This window comes from Maniola jurtina, chromosome 4 (genome assembly GCF_905333055.1).
Source record: "Maniola jurtina chromosome 4, ilManJurt1.1, whole genome shotgun sequence".
NCBI lineage: Eukaryota > Metazoa > Arthropoda > Insecta > Lepidoptera > Nymphalidae > Maniola > Maniola jurtina.
The window spans coordinates 2,633,644-2,655,811 of NC_060032.1; the positions used below are offsets into that span (position 1 = coordinate 2,633,644).

The 22,168-nt window shown below is 37.9% G+C and overlaps 1 protein-coding gene across 3 annotated transcripts in view; it reads left to right on the top strand.

Annotated features, from left to right (window-relative positions):
* LOC123864370 overlaps positions 1 to 22,168 on the top strand; it is a 113,173-nt gene that overhangs the window by 87,301 nt on the left and 3,704 nt on the right. For all 3 annotated transcript variants that reach the window (XM_045904757.1, XM_045904759.1, XM_045904758.1), the window contains 8 exons: positions 7,835 to 7,958; positions 9,447 to 9,557; positions 12,698 to 12,854; positions 19,423 to 19,585; positions 19,817 to 20,398; positions 20,764 to 20,917; positions 21,316 to 21,485; positions 21,847 to 21,993. In XM_045904757.1, coding sequence (XP_045760713.1) covers positions 7,835 to 7,958; positions 9,447 to 9,557; positions 12,698 to 12,854; positions 19,423 to 19,585; positions 19,817 to 20,398; positions 20,764 to 20,917; positions 21,316 to 21,485; positions 21,847 to 21,993 — 1,608 coding nt within the window. The remainder of the gene's footprint in view (positions 1 to 7,834; positions 7,959 to 9,446; positions 9,558 to 12,697; positions 12,855 to 19,422; positions 19,586 to 19,816; positions 20,399 to 20,763; positions 20,918 to 21,315; positions 21,486 to 21,846; positions 21,994 to 22,168) is intronic.

The window sequence follows — 22,168 nt, forward strand, 5'->3', positions numbered from 1 at the left end:
TTATCGTACCACCAAGCTGTTTCGAATGCTTAGAAAATACCAATTTTAATAAAATATTGGTTCTTCTTAATAATGTAATATGAGAAGGATAGACATAGTTTGACAGTTTCAAAAGCTGTCAGACCTCATGTCTTTAACTTCTAGTCGCGAGCCATTCGCGAGCCTATAATTGTTTTTTAACCCCCGACCCAAAAAGTAGAGTGTTACGTATAAGTTTAAAGTGTGTATCTGTGTATCTGTCTGTGGCATCGTAGCTCCTAAACTAATGAACCGATTTTAATTTAGTTTTTTTTTTTTGTTTGAAAGGTGGCTTGATCGAGAGTGTTCTTAGCTATAATCTAAGAAAATCGGTCCAGCCATTTGAAAGCTATCAGCTCTTTTCTAGTTACTGTAACGTTCACTTGTCGGGAGTGTTATAAATTTTTAATTTACACTTGTAGTATGAGCAGAGCAAGCAAGTATGTACGTTGGAGTAACGCTTTGATTTCAGTTTCTTTTTATGCTCGCCCAACTTCATATTATTCACTCGTATCAGTGAATGTGCGAAATTCTTTTTGAAAGTTAGAACCACTCGATTAAGAGGGCTCTCTCCGTCACTCGTTTCATACAATCGTAGTTCCAATTTCATTTGAATATTAAGCAACCAAAGTCCATGAAATTTTGCAGACATTCTAGAAACTAATATCTATGTCTGTGGTTTTCCAGATTTCAGTTAAAATATTCGGTTTCAAAGTTACGCGGTCTTAAAAAATTTCATACAAATCTTTGAGCCCCTGTAATTTTAAAACTACATATTTTTAGAAAAATCTAAAACACCACAGACACAGATATTAGTTTCTAGAATATGTCTGCAAAATTTTATGGACTTTGGTTGCTTAATATTCAAATGAAATTGGAACTACGATTGTATGAAACGAGTGACGGAGAGAGCCCTGTTAAGGCGGCTCAATTAAAAGGGCACTAAAACACGGATAAGCAGTAAGTACGCACTCAAGCCCACAACACTTCGAGTGGGTCAAATCGATTCGCCGGCGAATATCTGACACACATAGCTAACATTGCTAACGGGTCGCCTGGGATTGATTTAATACTTGTGCCTAGTGCCTACAGCAAATATGCGCCTACTAGTCGATGCCCGCGACTTCGATTTATATTTTTGAAAATCCCGTGAAAACTCTTTGATTTTTCGGGATAAAAGGTAGCCTACGTGACATTCCAGGGTATAATCTATTCCCAGCCAAATCCATCCAGCAGTTTTTGCGTGAAAGAGTAGGTAAGACACACACACACACACAAACTTGCATACAATATTACTTATGCTAGATATGAATTTAGTATAGAAGCAGATGTTATTTTGCGGAAGTCCATGACATACAAGGAACAAAAAGCTTAATTTGCTATAATCCGCCAAACCAAAGAAATCTGTATCGTGCAACATGCACCGCCCGCCCTCCCACTGATAAACATTCAGGAAAAGCCAGCCACCAAGCTTATTATGATTTCAATTTTCATCGTATAACACATCTCTGAAGAAAAGATATTTCGAATCACAGTTTAGGTTGCAAGGATTACTCATGCGAAGAACATATTTTATAAACATAAAAATAAATTATTAAATTGTGATTGCTAAAGTGAGGTCAGCAGGATGTGTCCCCGTTGTTCTAAAGTAGGTAATTGGTCAGACCGGACTATTATGATCTAACACCTGACAAAGTAGCTAGAGGCTAGGAGTACAGAGGTATAACTAATACCTACCATTGTTTTAAATCGCTGACAATTTAGTCCTTCACTACGATCTAACGCTCACTCTTTGCTTATTCAGATAAACACTGAGAGATAGCCTCCGATGTCATAAACATTGGTTTGATCTACTTTGCTGCTATTTGTTCTTTGTTCTAATTTTCCGTATAAAACCTTCAAGTGATTAAAAAAAAATGTCAAATAAGCTCGGTGACTATCATTCAGTGTTGAACTGTTGATCACTCAGCAAATCGCCCTGTTGCGTCGCGATGGTGGTAAGGAACAAAATAGTGATGGAAGCGCGCTCACTTGGAAAGGGTATTATTATACTTAGTCATTTAGAAATACTAGACGATTGCCCGCGACTTCGTCTACGTGGATTTAGGTTTTTTAAACGCGTGATTTTTTCGTTTCCGGGATAAAAAGTGTGTTTTATATGAATAATTTGTACGAAATATGTAGGTATATTTCGTAGCAACAAATGAAGTGAGATACAACAAACTTGCATAGCAAGCTATCTCAGTACAAAATTTCTTTGAAAGCGTTTAAATGGATGGGCCCTTAAAATCTCTTGGGAATCCTTTGATTTTTCAGATTATTTGAAACTAGCCGATGCCCGCGACTTCGCCCGCGTGGATTTAGGTTTTTCGAAATCCCGTGGGAACTCGTTGATTTTCCGGGATAAAAAGTAGCCTATGTGCTAATCCAGGATATTATCTATCTCCATTCCAAATTTCAGCCAAATCCGTCCAGTAGTTTTTGCGTGAAGGAGTAACAAACATACACACACACACACACACACACACACATACAAACTTTCGCCTTTATAATATTAGTGTGATAAAAAGTGGCCAAACACACATTCAGACAGACATACTTTCGAAAATTACTTACTTTTAGAATATGTAATATTAATTTTTTGGGAATCAAATTGCTAAATCAATCGTAAATCGTAATAAACCACATAAGCTATTTTAATCCTACAAAGTTAAAGAATGTTAATTTGGTAGGCGTGGCCGACTCCACACGATGAGCTCAGTCTCAAATGTCAGTCTATCGCTTAGCACAGAAATAGAATAGCTTCCAATGTTCCATGATTTATTGATAGCTGTTCTAACTTACAAATATTTGAGGTTTAGTTACTCACCGACTTTAGAACTGTCCCGATATTAGGTAATGCGTTATGTAATCAGCTACCTACTTTTTTTAAGGTTCCGTACCTTAAAAGAGTGTCTGTTTGTTTGTTATGTTTGTCAACAAAACCTAAACGGTACTTTCGGTTGGCCTAGAATCATGAAATTTGACAGGTAGGTGGGTTTTATAGCACATGTAAAGGAAAAAATCCGATATCCGTGAATTTGTGGTCACACACAAAAAAAAATGTGATCATGAATAAAATATGATAATTAGTGTTTTCAATTTTCAACGTAAGATAACTTACTAAATGAGGAACCTATCATAAATTATGAAAGAGGCTTTACCTTACATTGTAAAAAAGATTTCTATTTATTTTTACGCCAAACAGTTTTTGATGTATCTTGCAAAAAGTCAAAAAAAAAATACCCGAGTACGGAACCCTCACTGTGCGAGTCTGACTCGCGTTTGGCCGTTTTTAATAATTGATTAAATAGGGCGAAGCTTGCATAGTATACCTACTATGCAAGCATTATATAGGTCTTTATAACGAAGTAACCTACAATACCCTATGGGTAATAATGATTACGAGAGATAAAATTTATTCATGCCCATATTAACTGCTTGTACAATACGAGTATGTTAATAAACAATTCCTTAAAGGGCGGAAAGCGAACAACTTCCTCACAAAATATTCACAAATAGTTGGGTATTCATAAACACAACTGTTCCTCATGTTTATCGAGAAATTAGTACGAAATATCATTGGCGTGTTTTTGTTCAAAGTAAAAAAATGTTTGTTATCTACCCAAGCGTTTAAACAGAATTTAAACTTCAATCGTCAATGAATAGCTAATTCTATTTATTTCCGCCTAAGGTTTCGCTAACAAGGTGTCACGTAAGTGAATAAAACGCAAAGTTAGTACTTTGTAAACAGTAGTGGGATTAGCATGAGTTTGCGCATCTCGACGACGTTGATAGATTTCGAGTATAGAAACACTAAAGCGTGGGAATAATTTGGACCTAAACATACTAACTATTGGCACTATAAACAAGTTATTAATCGTGGTTGGTGCCGTATCGTACCTATTGAATAGAAAATAAGTTCGTATGCGTCACATAATAATACATCACATACTATACTTATACCTAATATCTATATCAACCTATATTTTATTTGGACCCAAACTTTCTTGTTTTATGGTACCTACGAATTCTTTATACAAGTAGGTACAGCCAACGTCTACGAAGGAATAAACGACTTTAAAACGATGACAGACCATTTTACCTACTTCATTAGTGTATCGATGTTCGAAATCTATCAACGCTATCGAGGTGTGATAACTCGTACTAAGCGTGTATAAAGTGTAAAGAACTTAACTTCGATAGAAAGCGATTTTATTATTGCAACAATGTAAACAAACTCACTTTGTTGCAACTATAAAATATGTATAATTTATATTTCCAGTAGGTGTAAAATTTAATAGCCATTTGATGCGCTTTTAAGTATGTTCATATGAAAACACGCTGGTTAAAAAATATAGAAAACTAGAGGATGCCCGCGACTTCGTCCGCGTGGAATTAGGTTTTCAATTATCCCGTGGGAACTGTTTAATTTTCCGGGATAAAAAGTTGCCTATGTCAATTATATGACAAGCGACCAATGACGCAAGCTACTTTGGTACCAAATTGCATACAAATCGTTCAAGCGGATGGGTCTTTAGGAATCCCGTGGGAACTCTTTGATTTTCCGAGATAAAAGCAGTTTATGTCCGTCCCCGGGATATAAGCTAATTCTGTACCAAACTTCGTATTGAATCGGTTACTCGTAGGCAGCTAATCTCTAGTGTCAACTGCGACATCAGCTTTTCTTGCAATCCCTCCCACGTTCAATAACCTTACACTAACCTCCTGTCTTTGTAGAATAGGTATACCTACTCAGTAATAATTACTTATGACGTGACTAACAGTAGCAAAAAACATTATATTTACGATAGTTTTTCCTCTTTTGATCTTTCAAAACGAATTTTCTTTGTTACCTAGGTTACCTACTACGAAATAAAACGGTTCTAGGCATTTTATTAGCTACTTACGTGGAAATAGCAGTTTCAAAATGTTCATTTGTTTTCTTTCACTTTTGAATTTTATTTTTATATGAGACTATAAAAACCAGAGAACTTCTCTTTTTATTCAATATGAAAAATATTCATTTACAAGGGCGGTAGCCAGGATTTTTTGAGGGGGGATTTATAATAATTATTTAATTTCATGCAAATATTGATTAAATTACAAGGCTCCGATTGTCATGTATCATGAGTGTAAATGTTTGTATGTAAGATAAATCAATTTAACAGCCCGTTGGTACCTAATTACTAAATATCAGGTCACCAGAGCGATTATTATCTTTAATGCTTATGTTTTTTAACATAATTTGTCAAACAGTACAACAAGTTTAACGACTTAACGCGTGTGACCGCGTTGTGATTATGTTGAAGAATGCACGCACAATGCATGTGTTTAGCTATTTTTATTTTTTGCCTACGTGCGGCACGCGACCAAATTACATCAAAGGCGAGGTATATGGCGCCCAATAATAGCTAGAAGCGGTCATTGTACATATTGTTGCACTATGATTAACTACAATAATGATAGAAACATTGATTTTATTGTGGAATGATAACTACATGGTAACGGTTACCAATTGTGACGGCGTGCTAGTTGATTGATTAGTACTATTTAATACTAGATGATGCCCGCAGCTTCGCCCGCGTGGATTAGTCAGATCCCCTACGAAATTTAGTTTTGTTTACTAAAAATCTCACACAGTAGGTCAGGAAAGCGATTACGTTGAAATCATGACAGCGTAACAACACGTTATCTAATTTTAATGCCACATTTTACTATCAGAAGACGGCAGACGTTCTATATTTAGTTTCAAATGCTACCAGTAGCTTGTTAGGTACCTACTGCCTGCTATTTTACTTTGATATCAAATATCAATAACCTGCTTACTTAAGTGGGAGGAGTGTGGGCTCGAGTCTTTAAGGCCTTTAGAGGCCTTAGTTTTTGTAACATATTTCACCATAACTTTAAAACTTACTGGTATCTTTAGTTATGACAGTTTTATATGTACTCACACCTTTAGGAGAATCCATTGTAGATAAAGTTGAACGGCTCAGTTGCGCCGCCCAAACCGAGTGGTAATTCTACAACTTGATGCACGTAAACACCTGTGAGCTGAGCGGCTTATGAGCTGCTCAGCTCGTCAGTTGTGAATCCTGTTTTATAACTTGCTTCTTAACTAATTTGGTTTGATCTATGATCGAACTGATTTGATTTGAACTATGATCGAAGCTTTCCTAGTTCCTACCACATTAAGAGTATTTATAATATACCAAGCTGATAATATGACTTGATAGGTACATTATTAAAGATTCTATTCTTGATACAAATTAAATTATAGGTAATTATTAAACACTGCATTGTATTATTTCAAGTCTTTGCAGTTTAAGTCGACCGATAGGCAGCGTAGTGTAATGAACTAATCAATATTGTAAAAGCTTATCGATCAGTTGCAGAAGTAACACGATGCCCTTAGAGGACCTGCTATCAGGGGTGATAAACCTTTGGATCTTTAGCGAAACCTTTATATATATTTAGAGCAGAAAATACACTCATTTTTATATTGGTTTTAATTTAACAGAATATAATATAATAGGACTATTGTTAGAATTAAGTCTAAAGAAGACTATAAACCAAAGCCTGGGTCTCAAAGGCATCGTTACAAAGCTTGATGACTTTTGAATTAATCAGTGGCTTTCTTGCAGTTATGTAGTGTATCCATATCGCTCCCACTAGGCGTGTAGTGTCTTTTACATTCTTAATAATAATTTATTTTTACTTCACGCTTAGTTGAAGAGTTAAGAGGAACATTAATAATGTGTAGAATGTATTAAATAAAACAAAGCATAATATTCTTTAAGTTCGATAACTAATTTTATTTCAAAACAGCGATATTTCTTCTAGGTTCGTCACCCCTGACCGCCTATAGGCTATACCACAATTCTGCGGTTACAATTCGATTTACTTTGTAATTAAGTACAAGCCTTTGTTTGTTTTCACAAACATTTGGTTTTTCAGTATGTTAGTCAAACAAAATATACCTACCTAATAAAATTGCCATATGTACATTAATTTCTTTATTTATCCAGACATATACAGAAGATACGATAAATTGGAGAAGTATAGAGTAGGAAGAGACAGTAAAAATACTGTGAAACATGATACAATCTCGATAAAAACAAATACCAGTTAGTTATCCAACCCATAAATATACATAAAAACACTGATATAGATCAAAATATGATAATTTCTTATTAGTATAACATACAACATACTCATACATTGTAAATATTTTCTAAACTTAAATACGTAAAGTATTGACACGCAATTGTTCGCGTTTAAGTTTACCTAGGTATAGTTTGTTTAATTATTTATTATCTATAGATGTCCAAGCTGTTTTTCGTAGAAATTGCATCGACACGTTCGTTATGGAATGCCCTTCTGGCTTCCGTTTTCCCTCCACTTTTACTAAGTTAAGAACCTTCAAATTAAGAGTGTATCCTGCATAGGCATCCTCTACTTCTCTGCTCCACTTGCTGCATCATCACTTGCCAACGGTTTTGAACTCAGCAAGACATCTGATTTTTAAATAAATACAAAATACAATAAAATTTTACGAGACATTTCACTATTGACAGAAGGGCTGGCTCATTTTTTGCGTAGCGATCAGCCTGGCTGTCCAGCGTGGAAATGCAACCAGTATTCTTGGCACCATTCCACGCGGACATGATTTGTATAGTAATTAGATGAGGCTAGCTTTAAGTTTTATTATAATAAATATTATCTTAATAAATATAAATGATAAACTCACATCTCATATTTAAATCTTCCCTTACAGAGTTCTTCCGCAAGCTGCTGATGCTGTCTCGAGAAGAGTTCCACGCGATGTTCAAACGCACGTACGGCATGATCTACGAACAGCACTCTTACGTCTTTGTGCAGCTTTTCGAACAACTAGAGAGGTAATTCCACTTTCATAGCATCATTTCAAATTTGATTTTATTCACGACTAGAGGATGCCCGCGACTTCGTCCGCGTGGATTTAGATTTTTATAGATCCCGTGGGAACTGTTTGATTTTCCGAGAAAAAGACTTGTCTATTTCGAATACAGGGACGTAAGCTACTTCAGTACCTTTCATGCAAATCGGTTAAGTGGATGAGTTTTTAGGAATCCCGCGGGAACCCTTTGATTTTCCGGGATAAGAAGTAGCCTATATTCGTCATCGGGATATAAGCTAACCCTGTACCAAATTTCGTCAGAATCAGTTACACTGTTGGGCCGTGAAAAGGTAGCAGACAGACAGACAGATAGACAAACAGACAGATAGACAGACAGACAGACACACTTTTGCATTTTTAATATTATTTTTTTCATTTTTTAATCCTTTATTTATAGGCTTTTACATTTATGCATGTCAGCCTAACTGTACCCTATCTATTAGTATGGATAATATTAGTATGGATTTATGTCCGATTTGTTATGGATATTATGCCATACTAGCAGATGCCAACAAATTCGTCCGTGTAGATTTAGTTTTCAAAATTCAGTTGGAACTCTTTGATTTTCCGGGATAAAATGTAGCCAATTTTTAGGGTGCCTAGAGTGTAATCTATTTCCATTCCCAATCAATGGTTCTTGTGCGAAAAGAGTAACACAAATACACACACATATTATATACAATCTTTCAACTTTATAATAGTGTGCAGTATCACTTAAATCGGGCCCGCATAATGTTACCCATTATTTAAAAAAAAATTGATAATAATGGGCCGCGTCTATATCAAATTAATCTAATATTATGGGCCCTTCTTATACTTGTCCTGGAGCCGGCCCTGTTCTTTTAGGCTAGGCACAGATTATATTATTATAATAGTACTAGCACAGTACTACACAGTAGGTAGGTACTACACAGGGCGGTAATGGAAAGATTTTTTAACAGGGCTCTGTCCGTCACTTATTCCATACAATCGTAGTCCCAATTACATTTGAATATTAAGCAACCAAAGTCCATGAAATTTTGCAGACATATTCTAGAAACTAATATCTGTGCCTGTGGTGTTTTAGATTTTTCTAATAATATGTAGTTTTAAAATTACAGGGGATCAAACATTTGTATGTGAATTTTTAAGACCGCGTAACTTTGAAACCGAATATTTTAACGGAAATCTGGAAAACCACAGGCATTGATATTAATTCCCGTAACGTTTCTACAAAATTCCATTGAGTATGATTGGTTAGTATTCCACTAACCAATCATACTCAACGTTTGTATGACGAACTACGTTTGTATGAATCGAGTGACGGAGAGACCCCTCTTTTGAATGGTCCTGTAAAGTTATGAGATGTATCACATTTCTTTCAGATTTTCGCCGGTCACTGTACTCAAAACGTAGTTTGTAATCGTGGTTTCAATCAGCATAATAGCTTAGGTACCTACTTGTTGTTTAGGTACTACACCCGCGGCGACACCGACTTCGACGAGATGATGGACAACTTCTTCGGCATCCTCTACCAGAAGATGTTCACCGTGCTCAACTCGCAGTATAGCTTCGACGAGAAGTAAGTTTTTGAGTTTATCTATTGCAAACAACCAAACAATCAAACCTTTTCTCTTTATAATATTAGTTTAGAATAACTCAAAATTTAATTTAATTTATCTTGAACAATAATAAAATTGTTGTCGTCATATTTCATCAAATTAACACTTCCTACGAGTACTTCCCTAGAAACCCTAAGAACCCTAAGAAACACACTGGACTAAGTAGTTATTCACAATAAATTTAACTATGCAAGTAGGTGGGTATAACAAAATGATATTCTACGCTGAAACTATTAACCCACATAAGAAACCCATAAAGCACCATAAATGACCATAACACATTTAAACTTGACACTAAAAATAATGTCATCAGAAGCGAACTACTTATTAACGATAATAAAGTTCTCAACAACCATTTAATAATGCTATCATGACGTAACAACACTTTACACAACTGCCTAATCGTAGGTTTAAGTTTTTAGCCTTCACAATTCATATGCGGTTGAGTGATTTATAAGTTGTTTTTAAAAACATACGGTCTTATTTGATCAATAGAGAGATGAGTTACTCCTTTAACAGGGCTCTCTCCGTCACTTACTCCATACAAACGTAGTTCCAATTTCATTTGAATATTAAGCAACCAAAGTCCATGAAATTTCGCAGACATATTCTAGAAACTAATAGCTGTGCCTGTGGTGTTTTAGATTTTTCTAAAAATATGTAGTTTTTAAATTACTGGGGCTCAAAGATTTGTATGTGAATTTTTAAGACCGCGTATCTTTGAAACCGAATATTTTAACGGAAATCTGGAAAACCACATTTACCCACATTGCGCATTTACCCATTCGATCTTGACGCGTTGCAACACTCGACGTTATTGTCATTGGCATATCGCGCATATATTATACTCTCACCACTGCACGGTTGCGTTGCGAGACAAGACCGGAGACAATGTAAGGTCGTATTCACAATCATTACTATGAGGTCTTACAGTGCGCTCGAACGCATAGTGTAGGTTCCACCAAGACTTCGTCTGTGTTAACTACAAACTCGACATTGGCTAATCTTTGTAAAGCCAGACGAGAGAGAAAAAAAAAGGTTCCACCGATCAGATCATTGTAAATTGACGTGGTACAGTAATCTGATTGGTGGAACGGACACTGTGCGTTCAAGCGCACTATGAGACCTCATAGTAACGTCTGTGAATACGGGTGTAAATGTGTGAAAAGGTAGGTAGCTCGCATCTCAGCTGACTACTAGTCGTGCCCTCTCAGGTGAATATGTAAATCCACCTTTAGAGGTGTATGATATAAAATATGCATAATGCATTAAATGGTAATGGTAAGCTATTTCAACAATATGCCAACTACATTAAAAACAATTATAAATAAGTGCTTTTGCAGACAAACACATTTCATCGCGGCTCGTAATAAAATTGGATCGAGGATATTTTTAATATTATAACTGGTTTTGGAAGAAACATGTAAATTACATTTTTATTGTAAAAGCAACAAGTTATTTTTTTTCATATATCAGGTGTTCTACCTATATTTTAGAAGCAGGACACTATGATCTTTTATTTTAATGCCTAGATTGCCACGCTATTGATAATAGTAATTGATAAAACTAGGCTAAAAGATTTTATTTTAAACTAGCCGATACCCGCGACTTCGCCCGCGTGGATTTAGGTTTTTCGAAATCCCGTGGGAACTCTTTGATTTTCCGGGATAAAAAGTAGCCTATGTGCTAATCCAGGATATTATCTATCTTCATTCCAAATTTCAGCCAAATCCGTCCAGTAGTTTTTGCGTGAAGTAGTAACAAACATACACACACACACACACACACACACACATACAAACTTTCGCCTTTATAATATTAGTGTGATAAATGTAATGGTAGTGACATAAAAACGGTTAGATTCAAAATACAACTGATTCTTGTACTTTAAAAATGTAAAGTTAGGTCTCAAGTTGCACACGCTCAACATTTTTAAGTTGTTATTCTCAATACATGATATACAAGCAATTCAAAATCACCTGTTTCACTTCACATATGAACTTTGCAAGGAATGCTGCTTTTCATTCTGAGAGGAGACCCATATTCAGTAGAGAGCCCACGATGTGTTGAGATGATGATGAAACTTGCTCATCATGTATCTCCAAAAGAACTTAACATCTAAGAATTTATTCATATAATGAGTGCCAATGAGCTACCTAAGAAATTCTTCCACTGGCGCAGCTTAGTCTTTCTTGATTAGAAATAGAGATACACTTGGAAATGAATCCTACTTTACTTCGTCCCCTATAAATCTCTCAATATGTTTATCGCGTAAATATTCTATTAAAAGAGTATTACATCGCTTGCTCATGTCATTTACTTCGGCTCACCAGTGATCCTTTTTAATTCCACGAACCGCATACGCCGCCCCGGCACATTGCCCGCAGAGTCGCGATAATTATACTTTGTGTCCTCTTTGGCCAGTCTCCACATTAATCAGCGATCGCCATTCTTGTATTTCACGGAATTAAATATTCGAAAGCGTGGAGGAATTAATGATCATTATTTTTTCGATTGTTGTTATTGGCCTGTTGTTTTTTGGCGAGACTCCTCTTTTCTATTTTGGTTTATCAACGAGTAAGAGAAACTGGGTTCTGATCATTAATTGACAATCACTAGAGTGACCCGTTTTTCACTGAATATTCAATTCTATAAGAGTTTCATATAGGACGTTCCAGGAAATGCGACTTCGTCCGCGTTGACTACGCTTTCATGCCCCTATTTTACCCCTTGAGGGATTGAATTTTCAAAAATCCTTTCTTAGGGATGTCTACGTCATAAAAGCCATCTGCATGCCCAACCCGATCCGTCCATTAGTTTGAGCTGTACGTTGATAGATCAGTCAGTCAGTCAGCTTTTCTTTTTATATGTATGTATATTGTATATACATTATACATTGATTAAACGTATAGGTTGCATCTTCTAGATAATAAAATTGAGTGTAATAAATGTGCCCTAAACTAGACTGAGGTCTTGGAAAGCCATTGCTTTCCATCGGGAATGATTGTAAATCTTTTGATCAGGAAGATCAATAATTAAGTGAAATATCTCGTGAGTTCATATTCCCTGATCTAATATATCCACTTGTATCTTGTTCCAGGTACTTGAAATGTGTGAATGAGCACATGAGGGACATCCAGCCGTTTGAGGACGTGCCCTCCAAGCTGTCAGTGCAACTTCGACGCGCCTTCGTCGCCACTCGCACCTTCCACAAAGCGTTGCGAGCCGGCTCTGACGTTGTCAGAAATATGATGCAGGTAATTTACCTCTTTTTTTTTGAATAAAAAATAACGAGCAGGTGTATCACCCGATGTTAAGTGAACCGCCCATGAACATTTGCAGCACCAGAGGTACTGCAAGGCGTTGCCGGCCTTTTAGGAATTTGTTGGTCCGCCCGCCCCTTGAATAACCCCATTTTGTAATCTAGTGGGAACACTGTCGATGGGAGAACTGATTCCACAATTGGCATGTGCGTGGAAAAAAGGGGTGGTAGATGTGCACCAGGCGCCCAGGTGGTGAGGGTGAAATTGCTTGCGGTGGCGTGTCTTTCATCAATCTGTATCCCGTGAGTTATTGCCGTTCTGGACTACACAAGAAGCACAAAATAAGAATTTGTGAACGTAGGATGAAATTTTTAAATATTTGTACGATAAGATAACAACATATAAGATGAGTCCAATAATAGGCATAAACCTCCATGCTCTATATGCACGGATCCTTGTTACATTAATTATTACATTTTACATTACAAGGTTTGTCGAATACTTTTCAACGTCACACAAAGTACTCGTAATAATGTCCCTATCAAAATCTCGTCCCAAGAACTTATCTTTTTATGGAACATTCATTGAGTAATTGAAACCAAATCTGACGCTATGATGATGTTACCATAAATAGTCCGTGACACAATACTTACATGGAATACAAGGCAATAATGATTAAACCAAATAGCACGGTCACCATTAAATTGAGGCAATTAAAACATTTCAAACGATTTGACTACTGACCTCTTGACAATAAGATTTTCAAATGGTCCCACCTTACCTATACTTGCATTGCCTGGTGCGATATATCAGTGTCTGGAAACATGAAAGATAGAATCCGAAGGAAAAAAGAATTGACCATGCCATGAATGGGACTATATCGACTGATGATGAAAATATTTGGTAGGTATTAGTTCTTGAACATGTAGATCTAACCTTTATAATCTAAAGACGGAAGCAGGACTACACTAGTCCTGAGGGTGCCCCCTTTGGCCGACCGTGCGAGAGGCTTTGGGTTAGTTCGACTAAAACTAATCTACGTCCGTCCCCAGGGTGACTCCGGATATCGCAAAGGCATACGGCTTCTTATAACGATACCGTCTATATAGAATAACTTACACTAACACATTTCATGTGTGTCGGATTTAAGATTGGATAACGTAACAAACGCTGAATGAAACATACCTACCCGTCCCAGAACTCTCAGAACGAAAACGTAATGCCAAACTCTATGAAGTATCTAACACTTACCACAACCATTCGATATAAGCCACCTACTGGTACGACAAGAGGATATAAATCTCAATTTACTATTGTCTGCCTTTAAATTAAATGTATACAAATTGCAAACTTAAAATTCGGCATTGAATGAATAAAGAGCTATCAATATTCGAGTCTGGTAGCTTTTGGCTTGACCTTCACACAAAGTGACATCTTAGAAACTGATTCATCCGTCCGTTGCTCCCGTTTGGCGCCAGATGACACATTGGCCTGGCAATAATTAATACATTCATATCAAAAGCGCACTCCCCTTCGAGGAGGCGACATAAGCTGACTGCACTTTTTGCACGCACCATACGTGCCACTTTTCTTAGCCACCAATAATGTTTTTTATATTTGGCATTCGGATACTGTAAAACAAAATTGATATACGATTCGTAAGGCGTGTGTTGAATGTTAATAGACTACAATTAGCTATATGTGCGTAACGGACCTTAGTGGGAAGAACATAGTAACCAACATAGTTCAAAGAATCGCGAAGCTGAAATGGCAATGGGTGGAGCAGTACGGCCTAGTACCCACCGAAGAGAAGATGGGCGAAGATGTTTTTAGCAGACCGTCATTAATAGATGATGTGAAAATTTGCTCACGTCATCTAATCTAAGTAATTGGTCTGCTGAACATATCTATTATTCGATCCGCTTAAATAGATACCGGGCTTAAAACCTATAGTGGTCCTAAGGTGTTTGAATAGAGAACACTGGAAAACGCAGCGCTGGGAGACCTCTTACCTAATAGATGGATGGACGATATTGTCATCTATATTCTACATAATCGTCATAATATAAACCCCTCAACGGTCTACGTCTAAGCACGAGTCTCCTCTCAGAATAAGAACGGTGGGCAATTGGAATTGATGATCATAAAAGAATGGCTAGTAGTTTGACCCAATAACCTACCCGTGCTACCAGCAATGGACAACGCGACGTTCACTTTTCCGAAAAAAAAATTATTAATCCATGTCACGTGAAAAAGTGGCGTAGCGACCTGCGACATATTAAATTATGCCAGTGTGTGCGTTGAATTTTAATTATTCTTCGCTAGGGATTAGCGAATCTGTGCGCTATGTCTCCTCTTAGACGTGCTACTCAATGAATAATATATTAATTATTAATTATTCATAACACATTCGTGTCGTCTTCTGTGTGCAAATACGATGATGTATGTCAAAAGGAGCCGATCGTTTAGATTCGCGGGCGCACATTTGGTCTGCATGATGTCATCTCGGTAAAGATAGGTACCGAAGTACATAACCTACATTGAATGAATTAGGATAAAGTACCTACCTACATAGTGCCGTCCTATCTCTTTGTTTTTTTACCCGACTACGGCAAAGCCAAATGGGTTATGATTTTAGCAGTCTAATGTATGTATGGCGTATGTATGTGTGTAGCGCCTAAACTACTGAGCCGGTTTTGATGAATAAGGTGTCAATCTTTAGACCTAATTCAAAATTTAAGAATCTCGAGTTTGAGTGATAAAAATATGACTTTGGATGACCATTTCCATGCGATTTGGTATTCCATAATCGGGGACGGATATAGGGTATGTTTTTGTAGGCAACTGAAAATCAAGGAATTTCCGCGAGATTCCTAAAAAAATCTAAATCCATGTGGATAAAGTCATACAGATATTTATAGGCAGTTTGTTTTTTGCAGACGGGTTTTATTTAGGCAAAAGTTTTCAATTAGGTACTTATCTGCGCCGAAGAAAGATAATAATTAACTAGTTGTACCAACTAATAGGTAGATATTATCTGAACAATGAATCCGAATTTCTACAGGGAATCTTTGTGAATTTAACTGAAAACGTGATTTTCCCAAAGTCGAGAGAATTAAAATTTAATAGACTGCCTGACAATTAATGATTAGGAAGGAAATGTTTTTTTTTGCACTTTATATTACCGAAAATTAACTTTCTTTAGCATTTTGTAATTAAAAATTTAACAAGCAAGGAAATACCTATCATTAGCACAAGTTATTAAAAAAATAATTTTAAAATCATACAGGCTCTTAATTGGATGGAATCGCTGGTTTCTTCATTAGTCACTGCATTGCATTAATCTTCGTAATAATATAAAACACGCTTGTTGTTTGTCGTTTCGACAAAGGACTAGTGACCATGGTAAAGGCGGTGTCATACATAACGCGTGACGGCAGCGATGCGCGACGGAAACGTATCCACTGCAGTTCCTAAAAGTTGTAATAGGTACAAGAAAGAAAGCAAGAAAGCATTTATTTCTTAAATTGTGCCACACATCACATTTTATAACTAAGAGTTGGTTATCCCGGTGCTACTTCCACTTGAGCATCAAACCCAACATTCCTCAAGCAGAAGAAACTGTATACCTAGACCTACACGACGTTATCACACTAATATTATAAAGGAGAAAGTTTGTATGTGTGTGTGTGTGTGTGTGTGTGTGTGTATGTTTGTTACTCCTTCACGCTAAAACTACTGGACGGATTAGACTGGAATTAAGAATGGAGATAGATTATACCCTGGATTAGCACATAGGCTACTTTTTATCCCGGAAAATGAAAGAGTTCCCACGGGAATTTTAAAAACCTACATCCACGCGAACGAAGTCGCGGGTATCAGCTAGTATTAAAATAACTGACCCTGAAGTCGATTTGATGTTGATAGTTGATACAAAGGGAGACGCAACGGCGTAATTGTCCATTTCTAGCGCTTTTGGCAGTCAATCAATCTTTGAGTTGGAATTTTAGAAATCCCTTCATAGTGCACCCCTAACTACTCGAGGAATATATTTTTTCCTTTCAAATGACAGACTGACTGACAAATAATATAGCCTCTGTATAGTGTTGAATAATTTATTTTATATCAAAAACCTAAAATCTAAAACACAAACATACATTCTTGCTGGTTATTCTCGGTAGAAATGGCATTTGGAACCAGTGGTAGATTATTTTGATGAGTCAAAGCGCGTAAAGTTTATTTTAATAAAACACTCTTTCTATTTCTAATTTTGATTTTACCTTCAATTATAGTGCGCATACGCAGACGCGTCTTCAATGTGACGTGCAGTAACCGTCGCGGTTTCTGTTTGACCGAGCCTTAAAGCATATGCACGTATCCACCAGTACCATGTCAACATTCCATTTAAGTGTATCTTAAGGAATGTGGACCCGCAATTATGTCGTAAACGAAGCCCTAAAGATCTCGGAGACCAAGGCGATACGTGCCTGTGTCAATGCCGTATGAATACAACAATTCTAGATATTTTAATCACATTTTAATCATTCATTAAATAACCTACCAGACTGTCTGTCTATCAAAATATAGGTCATAGATTACACGTGAGGCTTTCTAACCCCCGACCCAAAAGCTGGGTGTTATAAGTTTGACGTGTGTATCTGTGTTGTTGTGTATCTGTCTGTGGCATCGTAGCTCCTAAAGTAATGAACCGATTTTAATTTAGTTTGTTTTGTTTGAAAGGTGGCTTGATCGAGAGTGTTCTTAGCTATAATCCAAGAAAATCGGTTCAGCCGTTTGAAAGTTATCAGCCCTTTTCTAGCTATAATCCAAGAAAATCGGTTCAGCCGTTTGAAAGTTATCAGCCCTTTTCTAGTTACTGTAACCTTCACTTGTCGGGGGTGTTATAAATTTTTAATTTACACTTGTTAATTTGATATTATTTGCATTATCTTATCTACCTACAATATAATAGGAGCAGTCTAAAATCTACCATGATTCTTTTAATTTTTGGACACATACACACAAACACACGCACTGATAAACATATCTACTAACAAAAATTAGGATTTAAATTTTAACGGTACATCTAATTGACTTTATTTATTCTACATTCTACATTAGATACTTTTCCTATTAAATTCATGTGATTATAGATCGTAAAATATTAGCATTCAGAAAATATAGATGAAAAAGCATTCAAAGAAAACGAATGACATCACGTACGTCGGTGTGTAAATAGTTAGGTAGGTACCTACTACTTACATTTATATTTCCACTAGAGGATGCCCGCGACTTCGTCCGCGTGGATTTAGGTTTGATTTTCCGGGATAAAAAGTTGCTTATATCAATTGCAAGGACGCAAGCTACCTCGGTACCAAATTTCACACAATTCGGTTAAGTGGATGGTTTTTTAGGAATCCCGTGGGAATTCTTTGGTTTTCCGGGATAACAAGTAGTCTATGTCCGTCCCTGGGATGTAAGCAAACTCTGTACCAAACGTTAAAATCGGTTTAGCCGTTGAGCCGTGAAAAAGAAGCAGACAGACAGACACATTTTCGCATTTATAAGATTAAGTATGGAAGTATGGATATTGGCGGCAAGATTACTCTGTACTTTTGATAAAAACAACAAAGAAAAAGTTAGTTAATCATCAACTCGACCCTGCCAGCCAAATCCATAATGCTCTTTCTGTTTACATCCACTTATTCAAATTTTTCAAAAATTCCAGATCTTCCAATGTCCTATATGAAACGGGCAACGTGCCAGAAAATAACGAGAAATCGACGATTTAATATTTCAATTGCGAACATGAATGCCAGCATAATTTATAATATCTTAGAGTTTCATATCTCGTTTCCACTTCCTTACTGAAGAAACTTTAATAATTTAAGGATTTCCAAAAGTTTTCTTATTCCAAAATGAGTAACGAATGCTACACATATTGGCAGTACTTACTGTATGATGAAGAAATAAAAATCTAGAATTCTAGATAGTCAAAGTCGCTTTGCCCGCGGTTAAAATATTTTCATGTTGTGGCATCGCTAATATTTTCATGTGTTTCTTCTCCAAAATCAATCCTGCTATGGTCCTTTGTATCAAATTAAGAATATCTAGGTCTAACTCTGGGACTATATTATGATAGACAAGTAAGATTTAGTATATACTCTCCTTACTCTCTATGTGGTGATGTGGTTGATCCTGTCGTTTGACAAGGTGATCAAATTTAATTTATTTGATGTAGGTCTCTTGCTACGTCTGTGTACAATGCACTACACGATCTTGAGGGCAACTGAAAGCTTAGTCGGTTGCTTTAACGCATCCTTGTCATTAAAGAATGAGAGGGAATCTAAGTGGGTAAACTCTTGTTCTCCATTTAACCTCGAGAAGTTCGAGAGAAAAAAACTTTTCTGCCCTAAACGATATTAAACGGTTCAAGAGAGTAAACACTTGTTCACCACAACGACGTGAACGACGTCGTTCACGTCGTTCACGTCGTTGAAGAGAGAAGAAAACTCTTTGGTTCTAAACGATACTAAACGGTGATGATTCCTCTTATTTCCAGACGGGGGTAACCCAAGAGTGTGTGACGGCGTGGGCGCGCCTGCGGTTCTGCGGCACGTGCGCCGGCCAGAGTCCGCCGGCGTGCAGCCGCTACTGCCACAACGTGATCAAGGGCTGCTTGCCCACGCACGCCGACTTGGGCGAGCAGTGGGATGCTTATGTTGGTAAGGAGATTTGTAAACCCTCTCTTAGTAGTTTGAAGTCTCCAGCTGCATCAGACTGCTGTTCTGCGACGCTTGAGCGTGAGTTTAGTGCTATGGTGGTAGGTAGTAGTAAGCTAAGCTGATTCCGAGGTACCTGATGGTACTAGATTTGAATGAATTTTTTTACAGCGCAGAAGCTTAAAAGTGATATCAAACGAAAAGTTGCTCAAAATGAATGTTTTCAAATTCCAGATGCCGTAGAGAAGGTGGCCGACCGTCTGCTCGGACCATTCAACATCGCGATGGTAGTTGAACCCATCGACATCAAAATATCCGAAGCTATCATGAGCTTCCAGGAGCGCAACCAGGAGATCTCGCAGAAAATCTTCTCCGGTTGCGGGAAACGAGAACTGGGCGGAGGCGCCAGTACGGGGCCCTTCTTCGCCTCCGAGAGGAGCCGGCGCTTCGCCCGCTCCATACCAGACTTCGATTGGAACCAGAAATCCAACGATGTCGACGACTTTGAGATCGAGGCCAATTTCGAGGGTCTCGTGAACGACGACCCGTCGCAGGGTAGCCTGTGGACATCCGCGGGTATCCGGAAAGCGACGGAGGAACTGGCGGAACAGGCCAAATCGAGAACACGTTTCCTCCAGTACATGAGAGGACAGATTAAGTTGGAGGAATTCGAGGAACACGAAAGGAGGAAGAGGGACGCAGACCCGGACCCGGCGCCCGGCAATGCGGATATCGACTTCAAAGGATACGACTTTGATGGGAAACGGGGATCGAAAAAGAAGAGGCCTACGAACAGTAAAGCTGAAGAAAGCCATGGTAAATATTGTATTTTTATTTCGAAGAAACCTTACTATCGGAATACCGAACAGTTTTTGCGAGCGAGGAATTTAAGAAATCATATCTATTTCTATTTAAATTGTACCCAGTAATAATCTCAACTGCTTGAGCACGTTTTGCCGGCAAACCAATTTGATCGTTTTAAAACGAGGCAAATAATAATAATAGTTAATAGTTACTTTCGTTTTTTCCTAAGGCGAATATGTTACCTGAAAGATACAGTGGTGGAGGGGAGGAGATATTAGATCTTTACCCGTTCTGCAACATGCCCGATGCTGATCAAGCCAGCATCCATTCCTCCTTCCGCACAAAAAAGAAATAAACTGTACGTAAAATGTTTTCAGGCGCGGAATCAGGTCCAGCATTGGAGAAGCTCGTCCGCGAGACGCGAGCGCGAGTGCGAGCGTCGCGTAACTACTGGCTCCATCTGCCTGCCGTGCTCTGCTCGCCCATCAGCATCACTACCGCGCCCTGCTTCAACGGTTCACACGTAGCTAGGTAAGTTCTCCATCTTGTTCAGTGCTTTACTATTCTGCCACAGAACAGCGAGAAACCGTGAACGTTGGCATCCTTATGTGGTCGACATCCAATCTACTCGCACGAAACGTTTTTGCTCACTTCGAAAATTTTCAGCCATTAACATTAGAGGCTAGTTAAAGGCACGGCTTATGATATTATTGAGCGCTAACTCACCAACAAACTGCGGCGCAGTTTGGCGAGATATAGCCTATAAGGATGTTTTGTGTCTTTAAATAAATACAATAAATTTAAAAAAAAGTATTTCTTGAAAACTATTTAATAAGTCTTAGTTTTAATTTGAAAAGCGATTAATAGTTCTTAGACCACACTATTGCACCTATTGCACTTAGCTTTCTAACTTTTTTTCTCCTCCACAGCTACACGTCGATAGCGGCAGGAGACGGCAGCGCAGCCCTGGCGTCCAACCCTGAACTGCGGACTCCCCCCGCACCCGCCTCCCCCGCAGCCACCGTGGAGGCCCTGCGTGCCCTCACCGCGCGCCTCAAAGACGCCTATAACGGCGTCGAAGTGCAGTGGAAAGACTCCGGTAAGAAATCTCAATTCTCAACCCTTTGTATCCCCCGCCCACTATTGAGAACGAGTCGCCTCGTCGGAAAATGGAAGTCCGTTGTCGGATCGTCGGAAGTGGAATGAAACTATATGTACCACTATCCAGCCAGCCAGTGTGGCCAAAAGCATATGAGCAGACTTCATTCAGCTTTGACCACATTATGGAAAACTATCAAGCCAGCAGGTTTTCTTAAGATGTTTTGTATATTTAATTGCATAAAACGCACAATGCACATAATCCGCAAAAGTTAGAGACCGCGCGTGCTTTCACTTCCCCACGTTTTAAAGCTAAGTTTGCCTTCAAGATAATTCTCAACTTATGATTCTTTCCATTCCAGCTGAAGACCTTCAAGCGGCGGCGGCGTCGATGAACGAATTCGTGGACAATGGAGGATCAGGGTCTGGCTCCGGAGACGATACCAATGATAACGAGGATCTGCCTGATGATGACGAGGATCGAGACTCTGGCAGCGACTATCCTGAAGGTAGGACTGACAATTATTTTATACTAAAACTAGCTGTAATACAAGTTTTTTAAAAATCCCGTGGGAACTCTTAGGTGTCTAATTATTATCATTTTCGCATGAAAGCGTAACATACACACGCACGCACGCATTAATATACCTACGTGAACGTTGTCATTTAGAAATTCGTTAATTG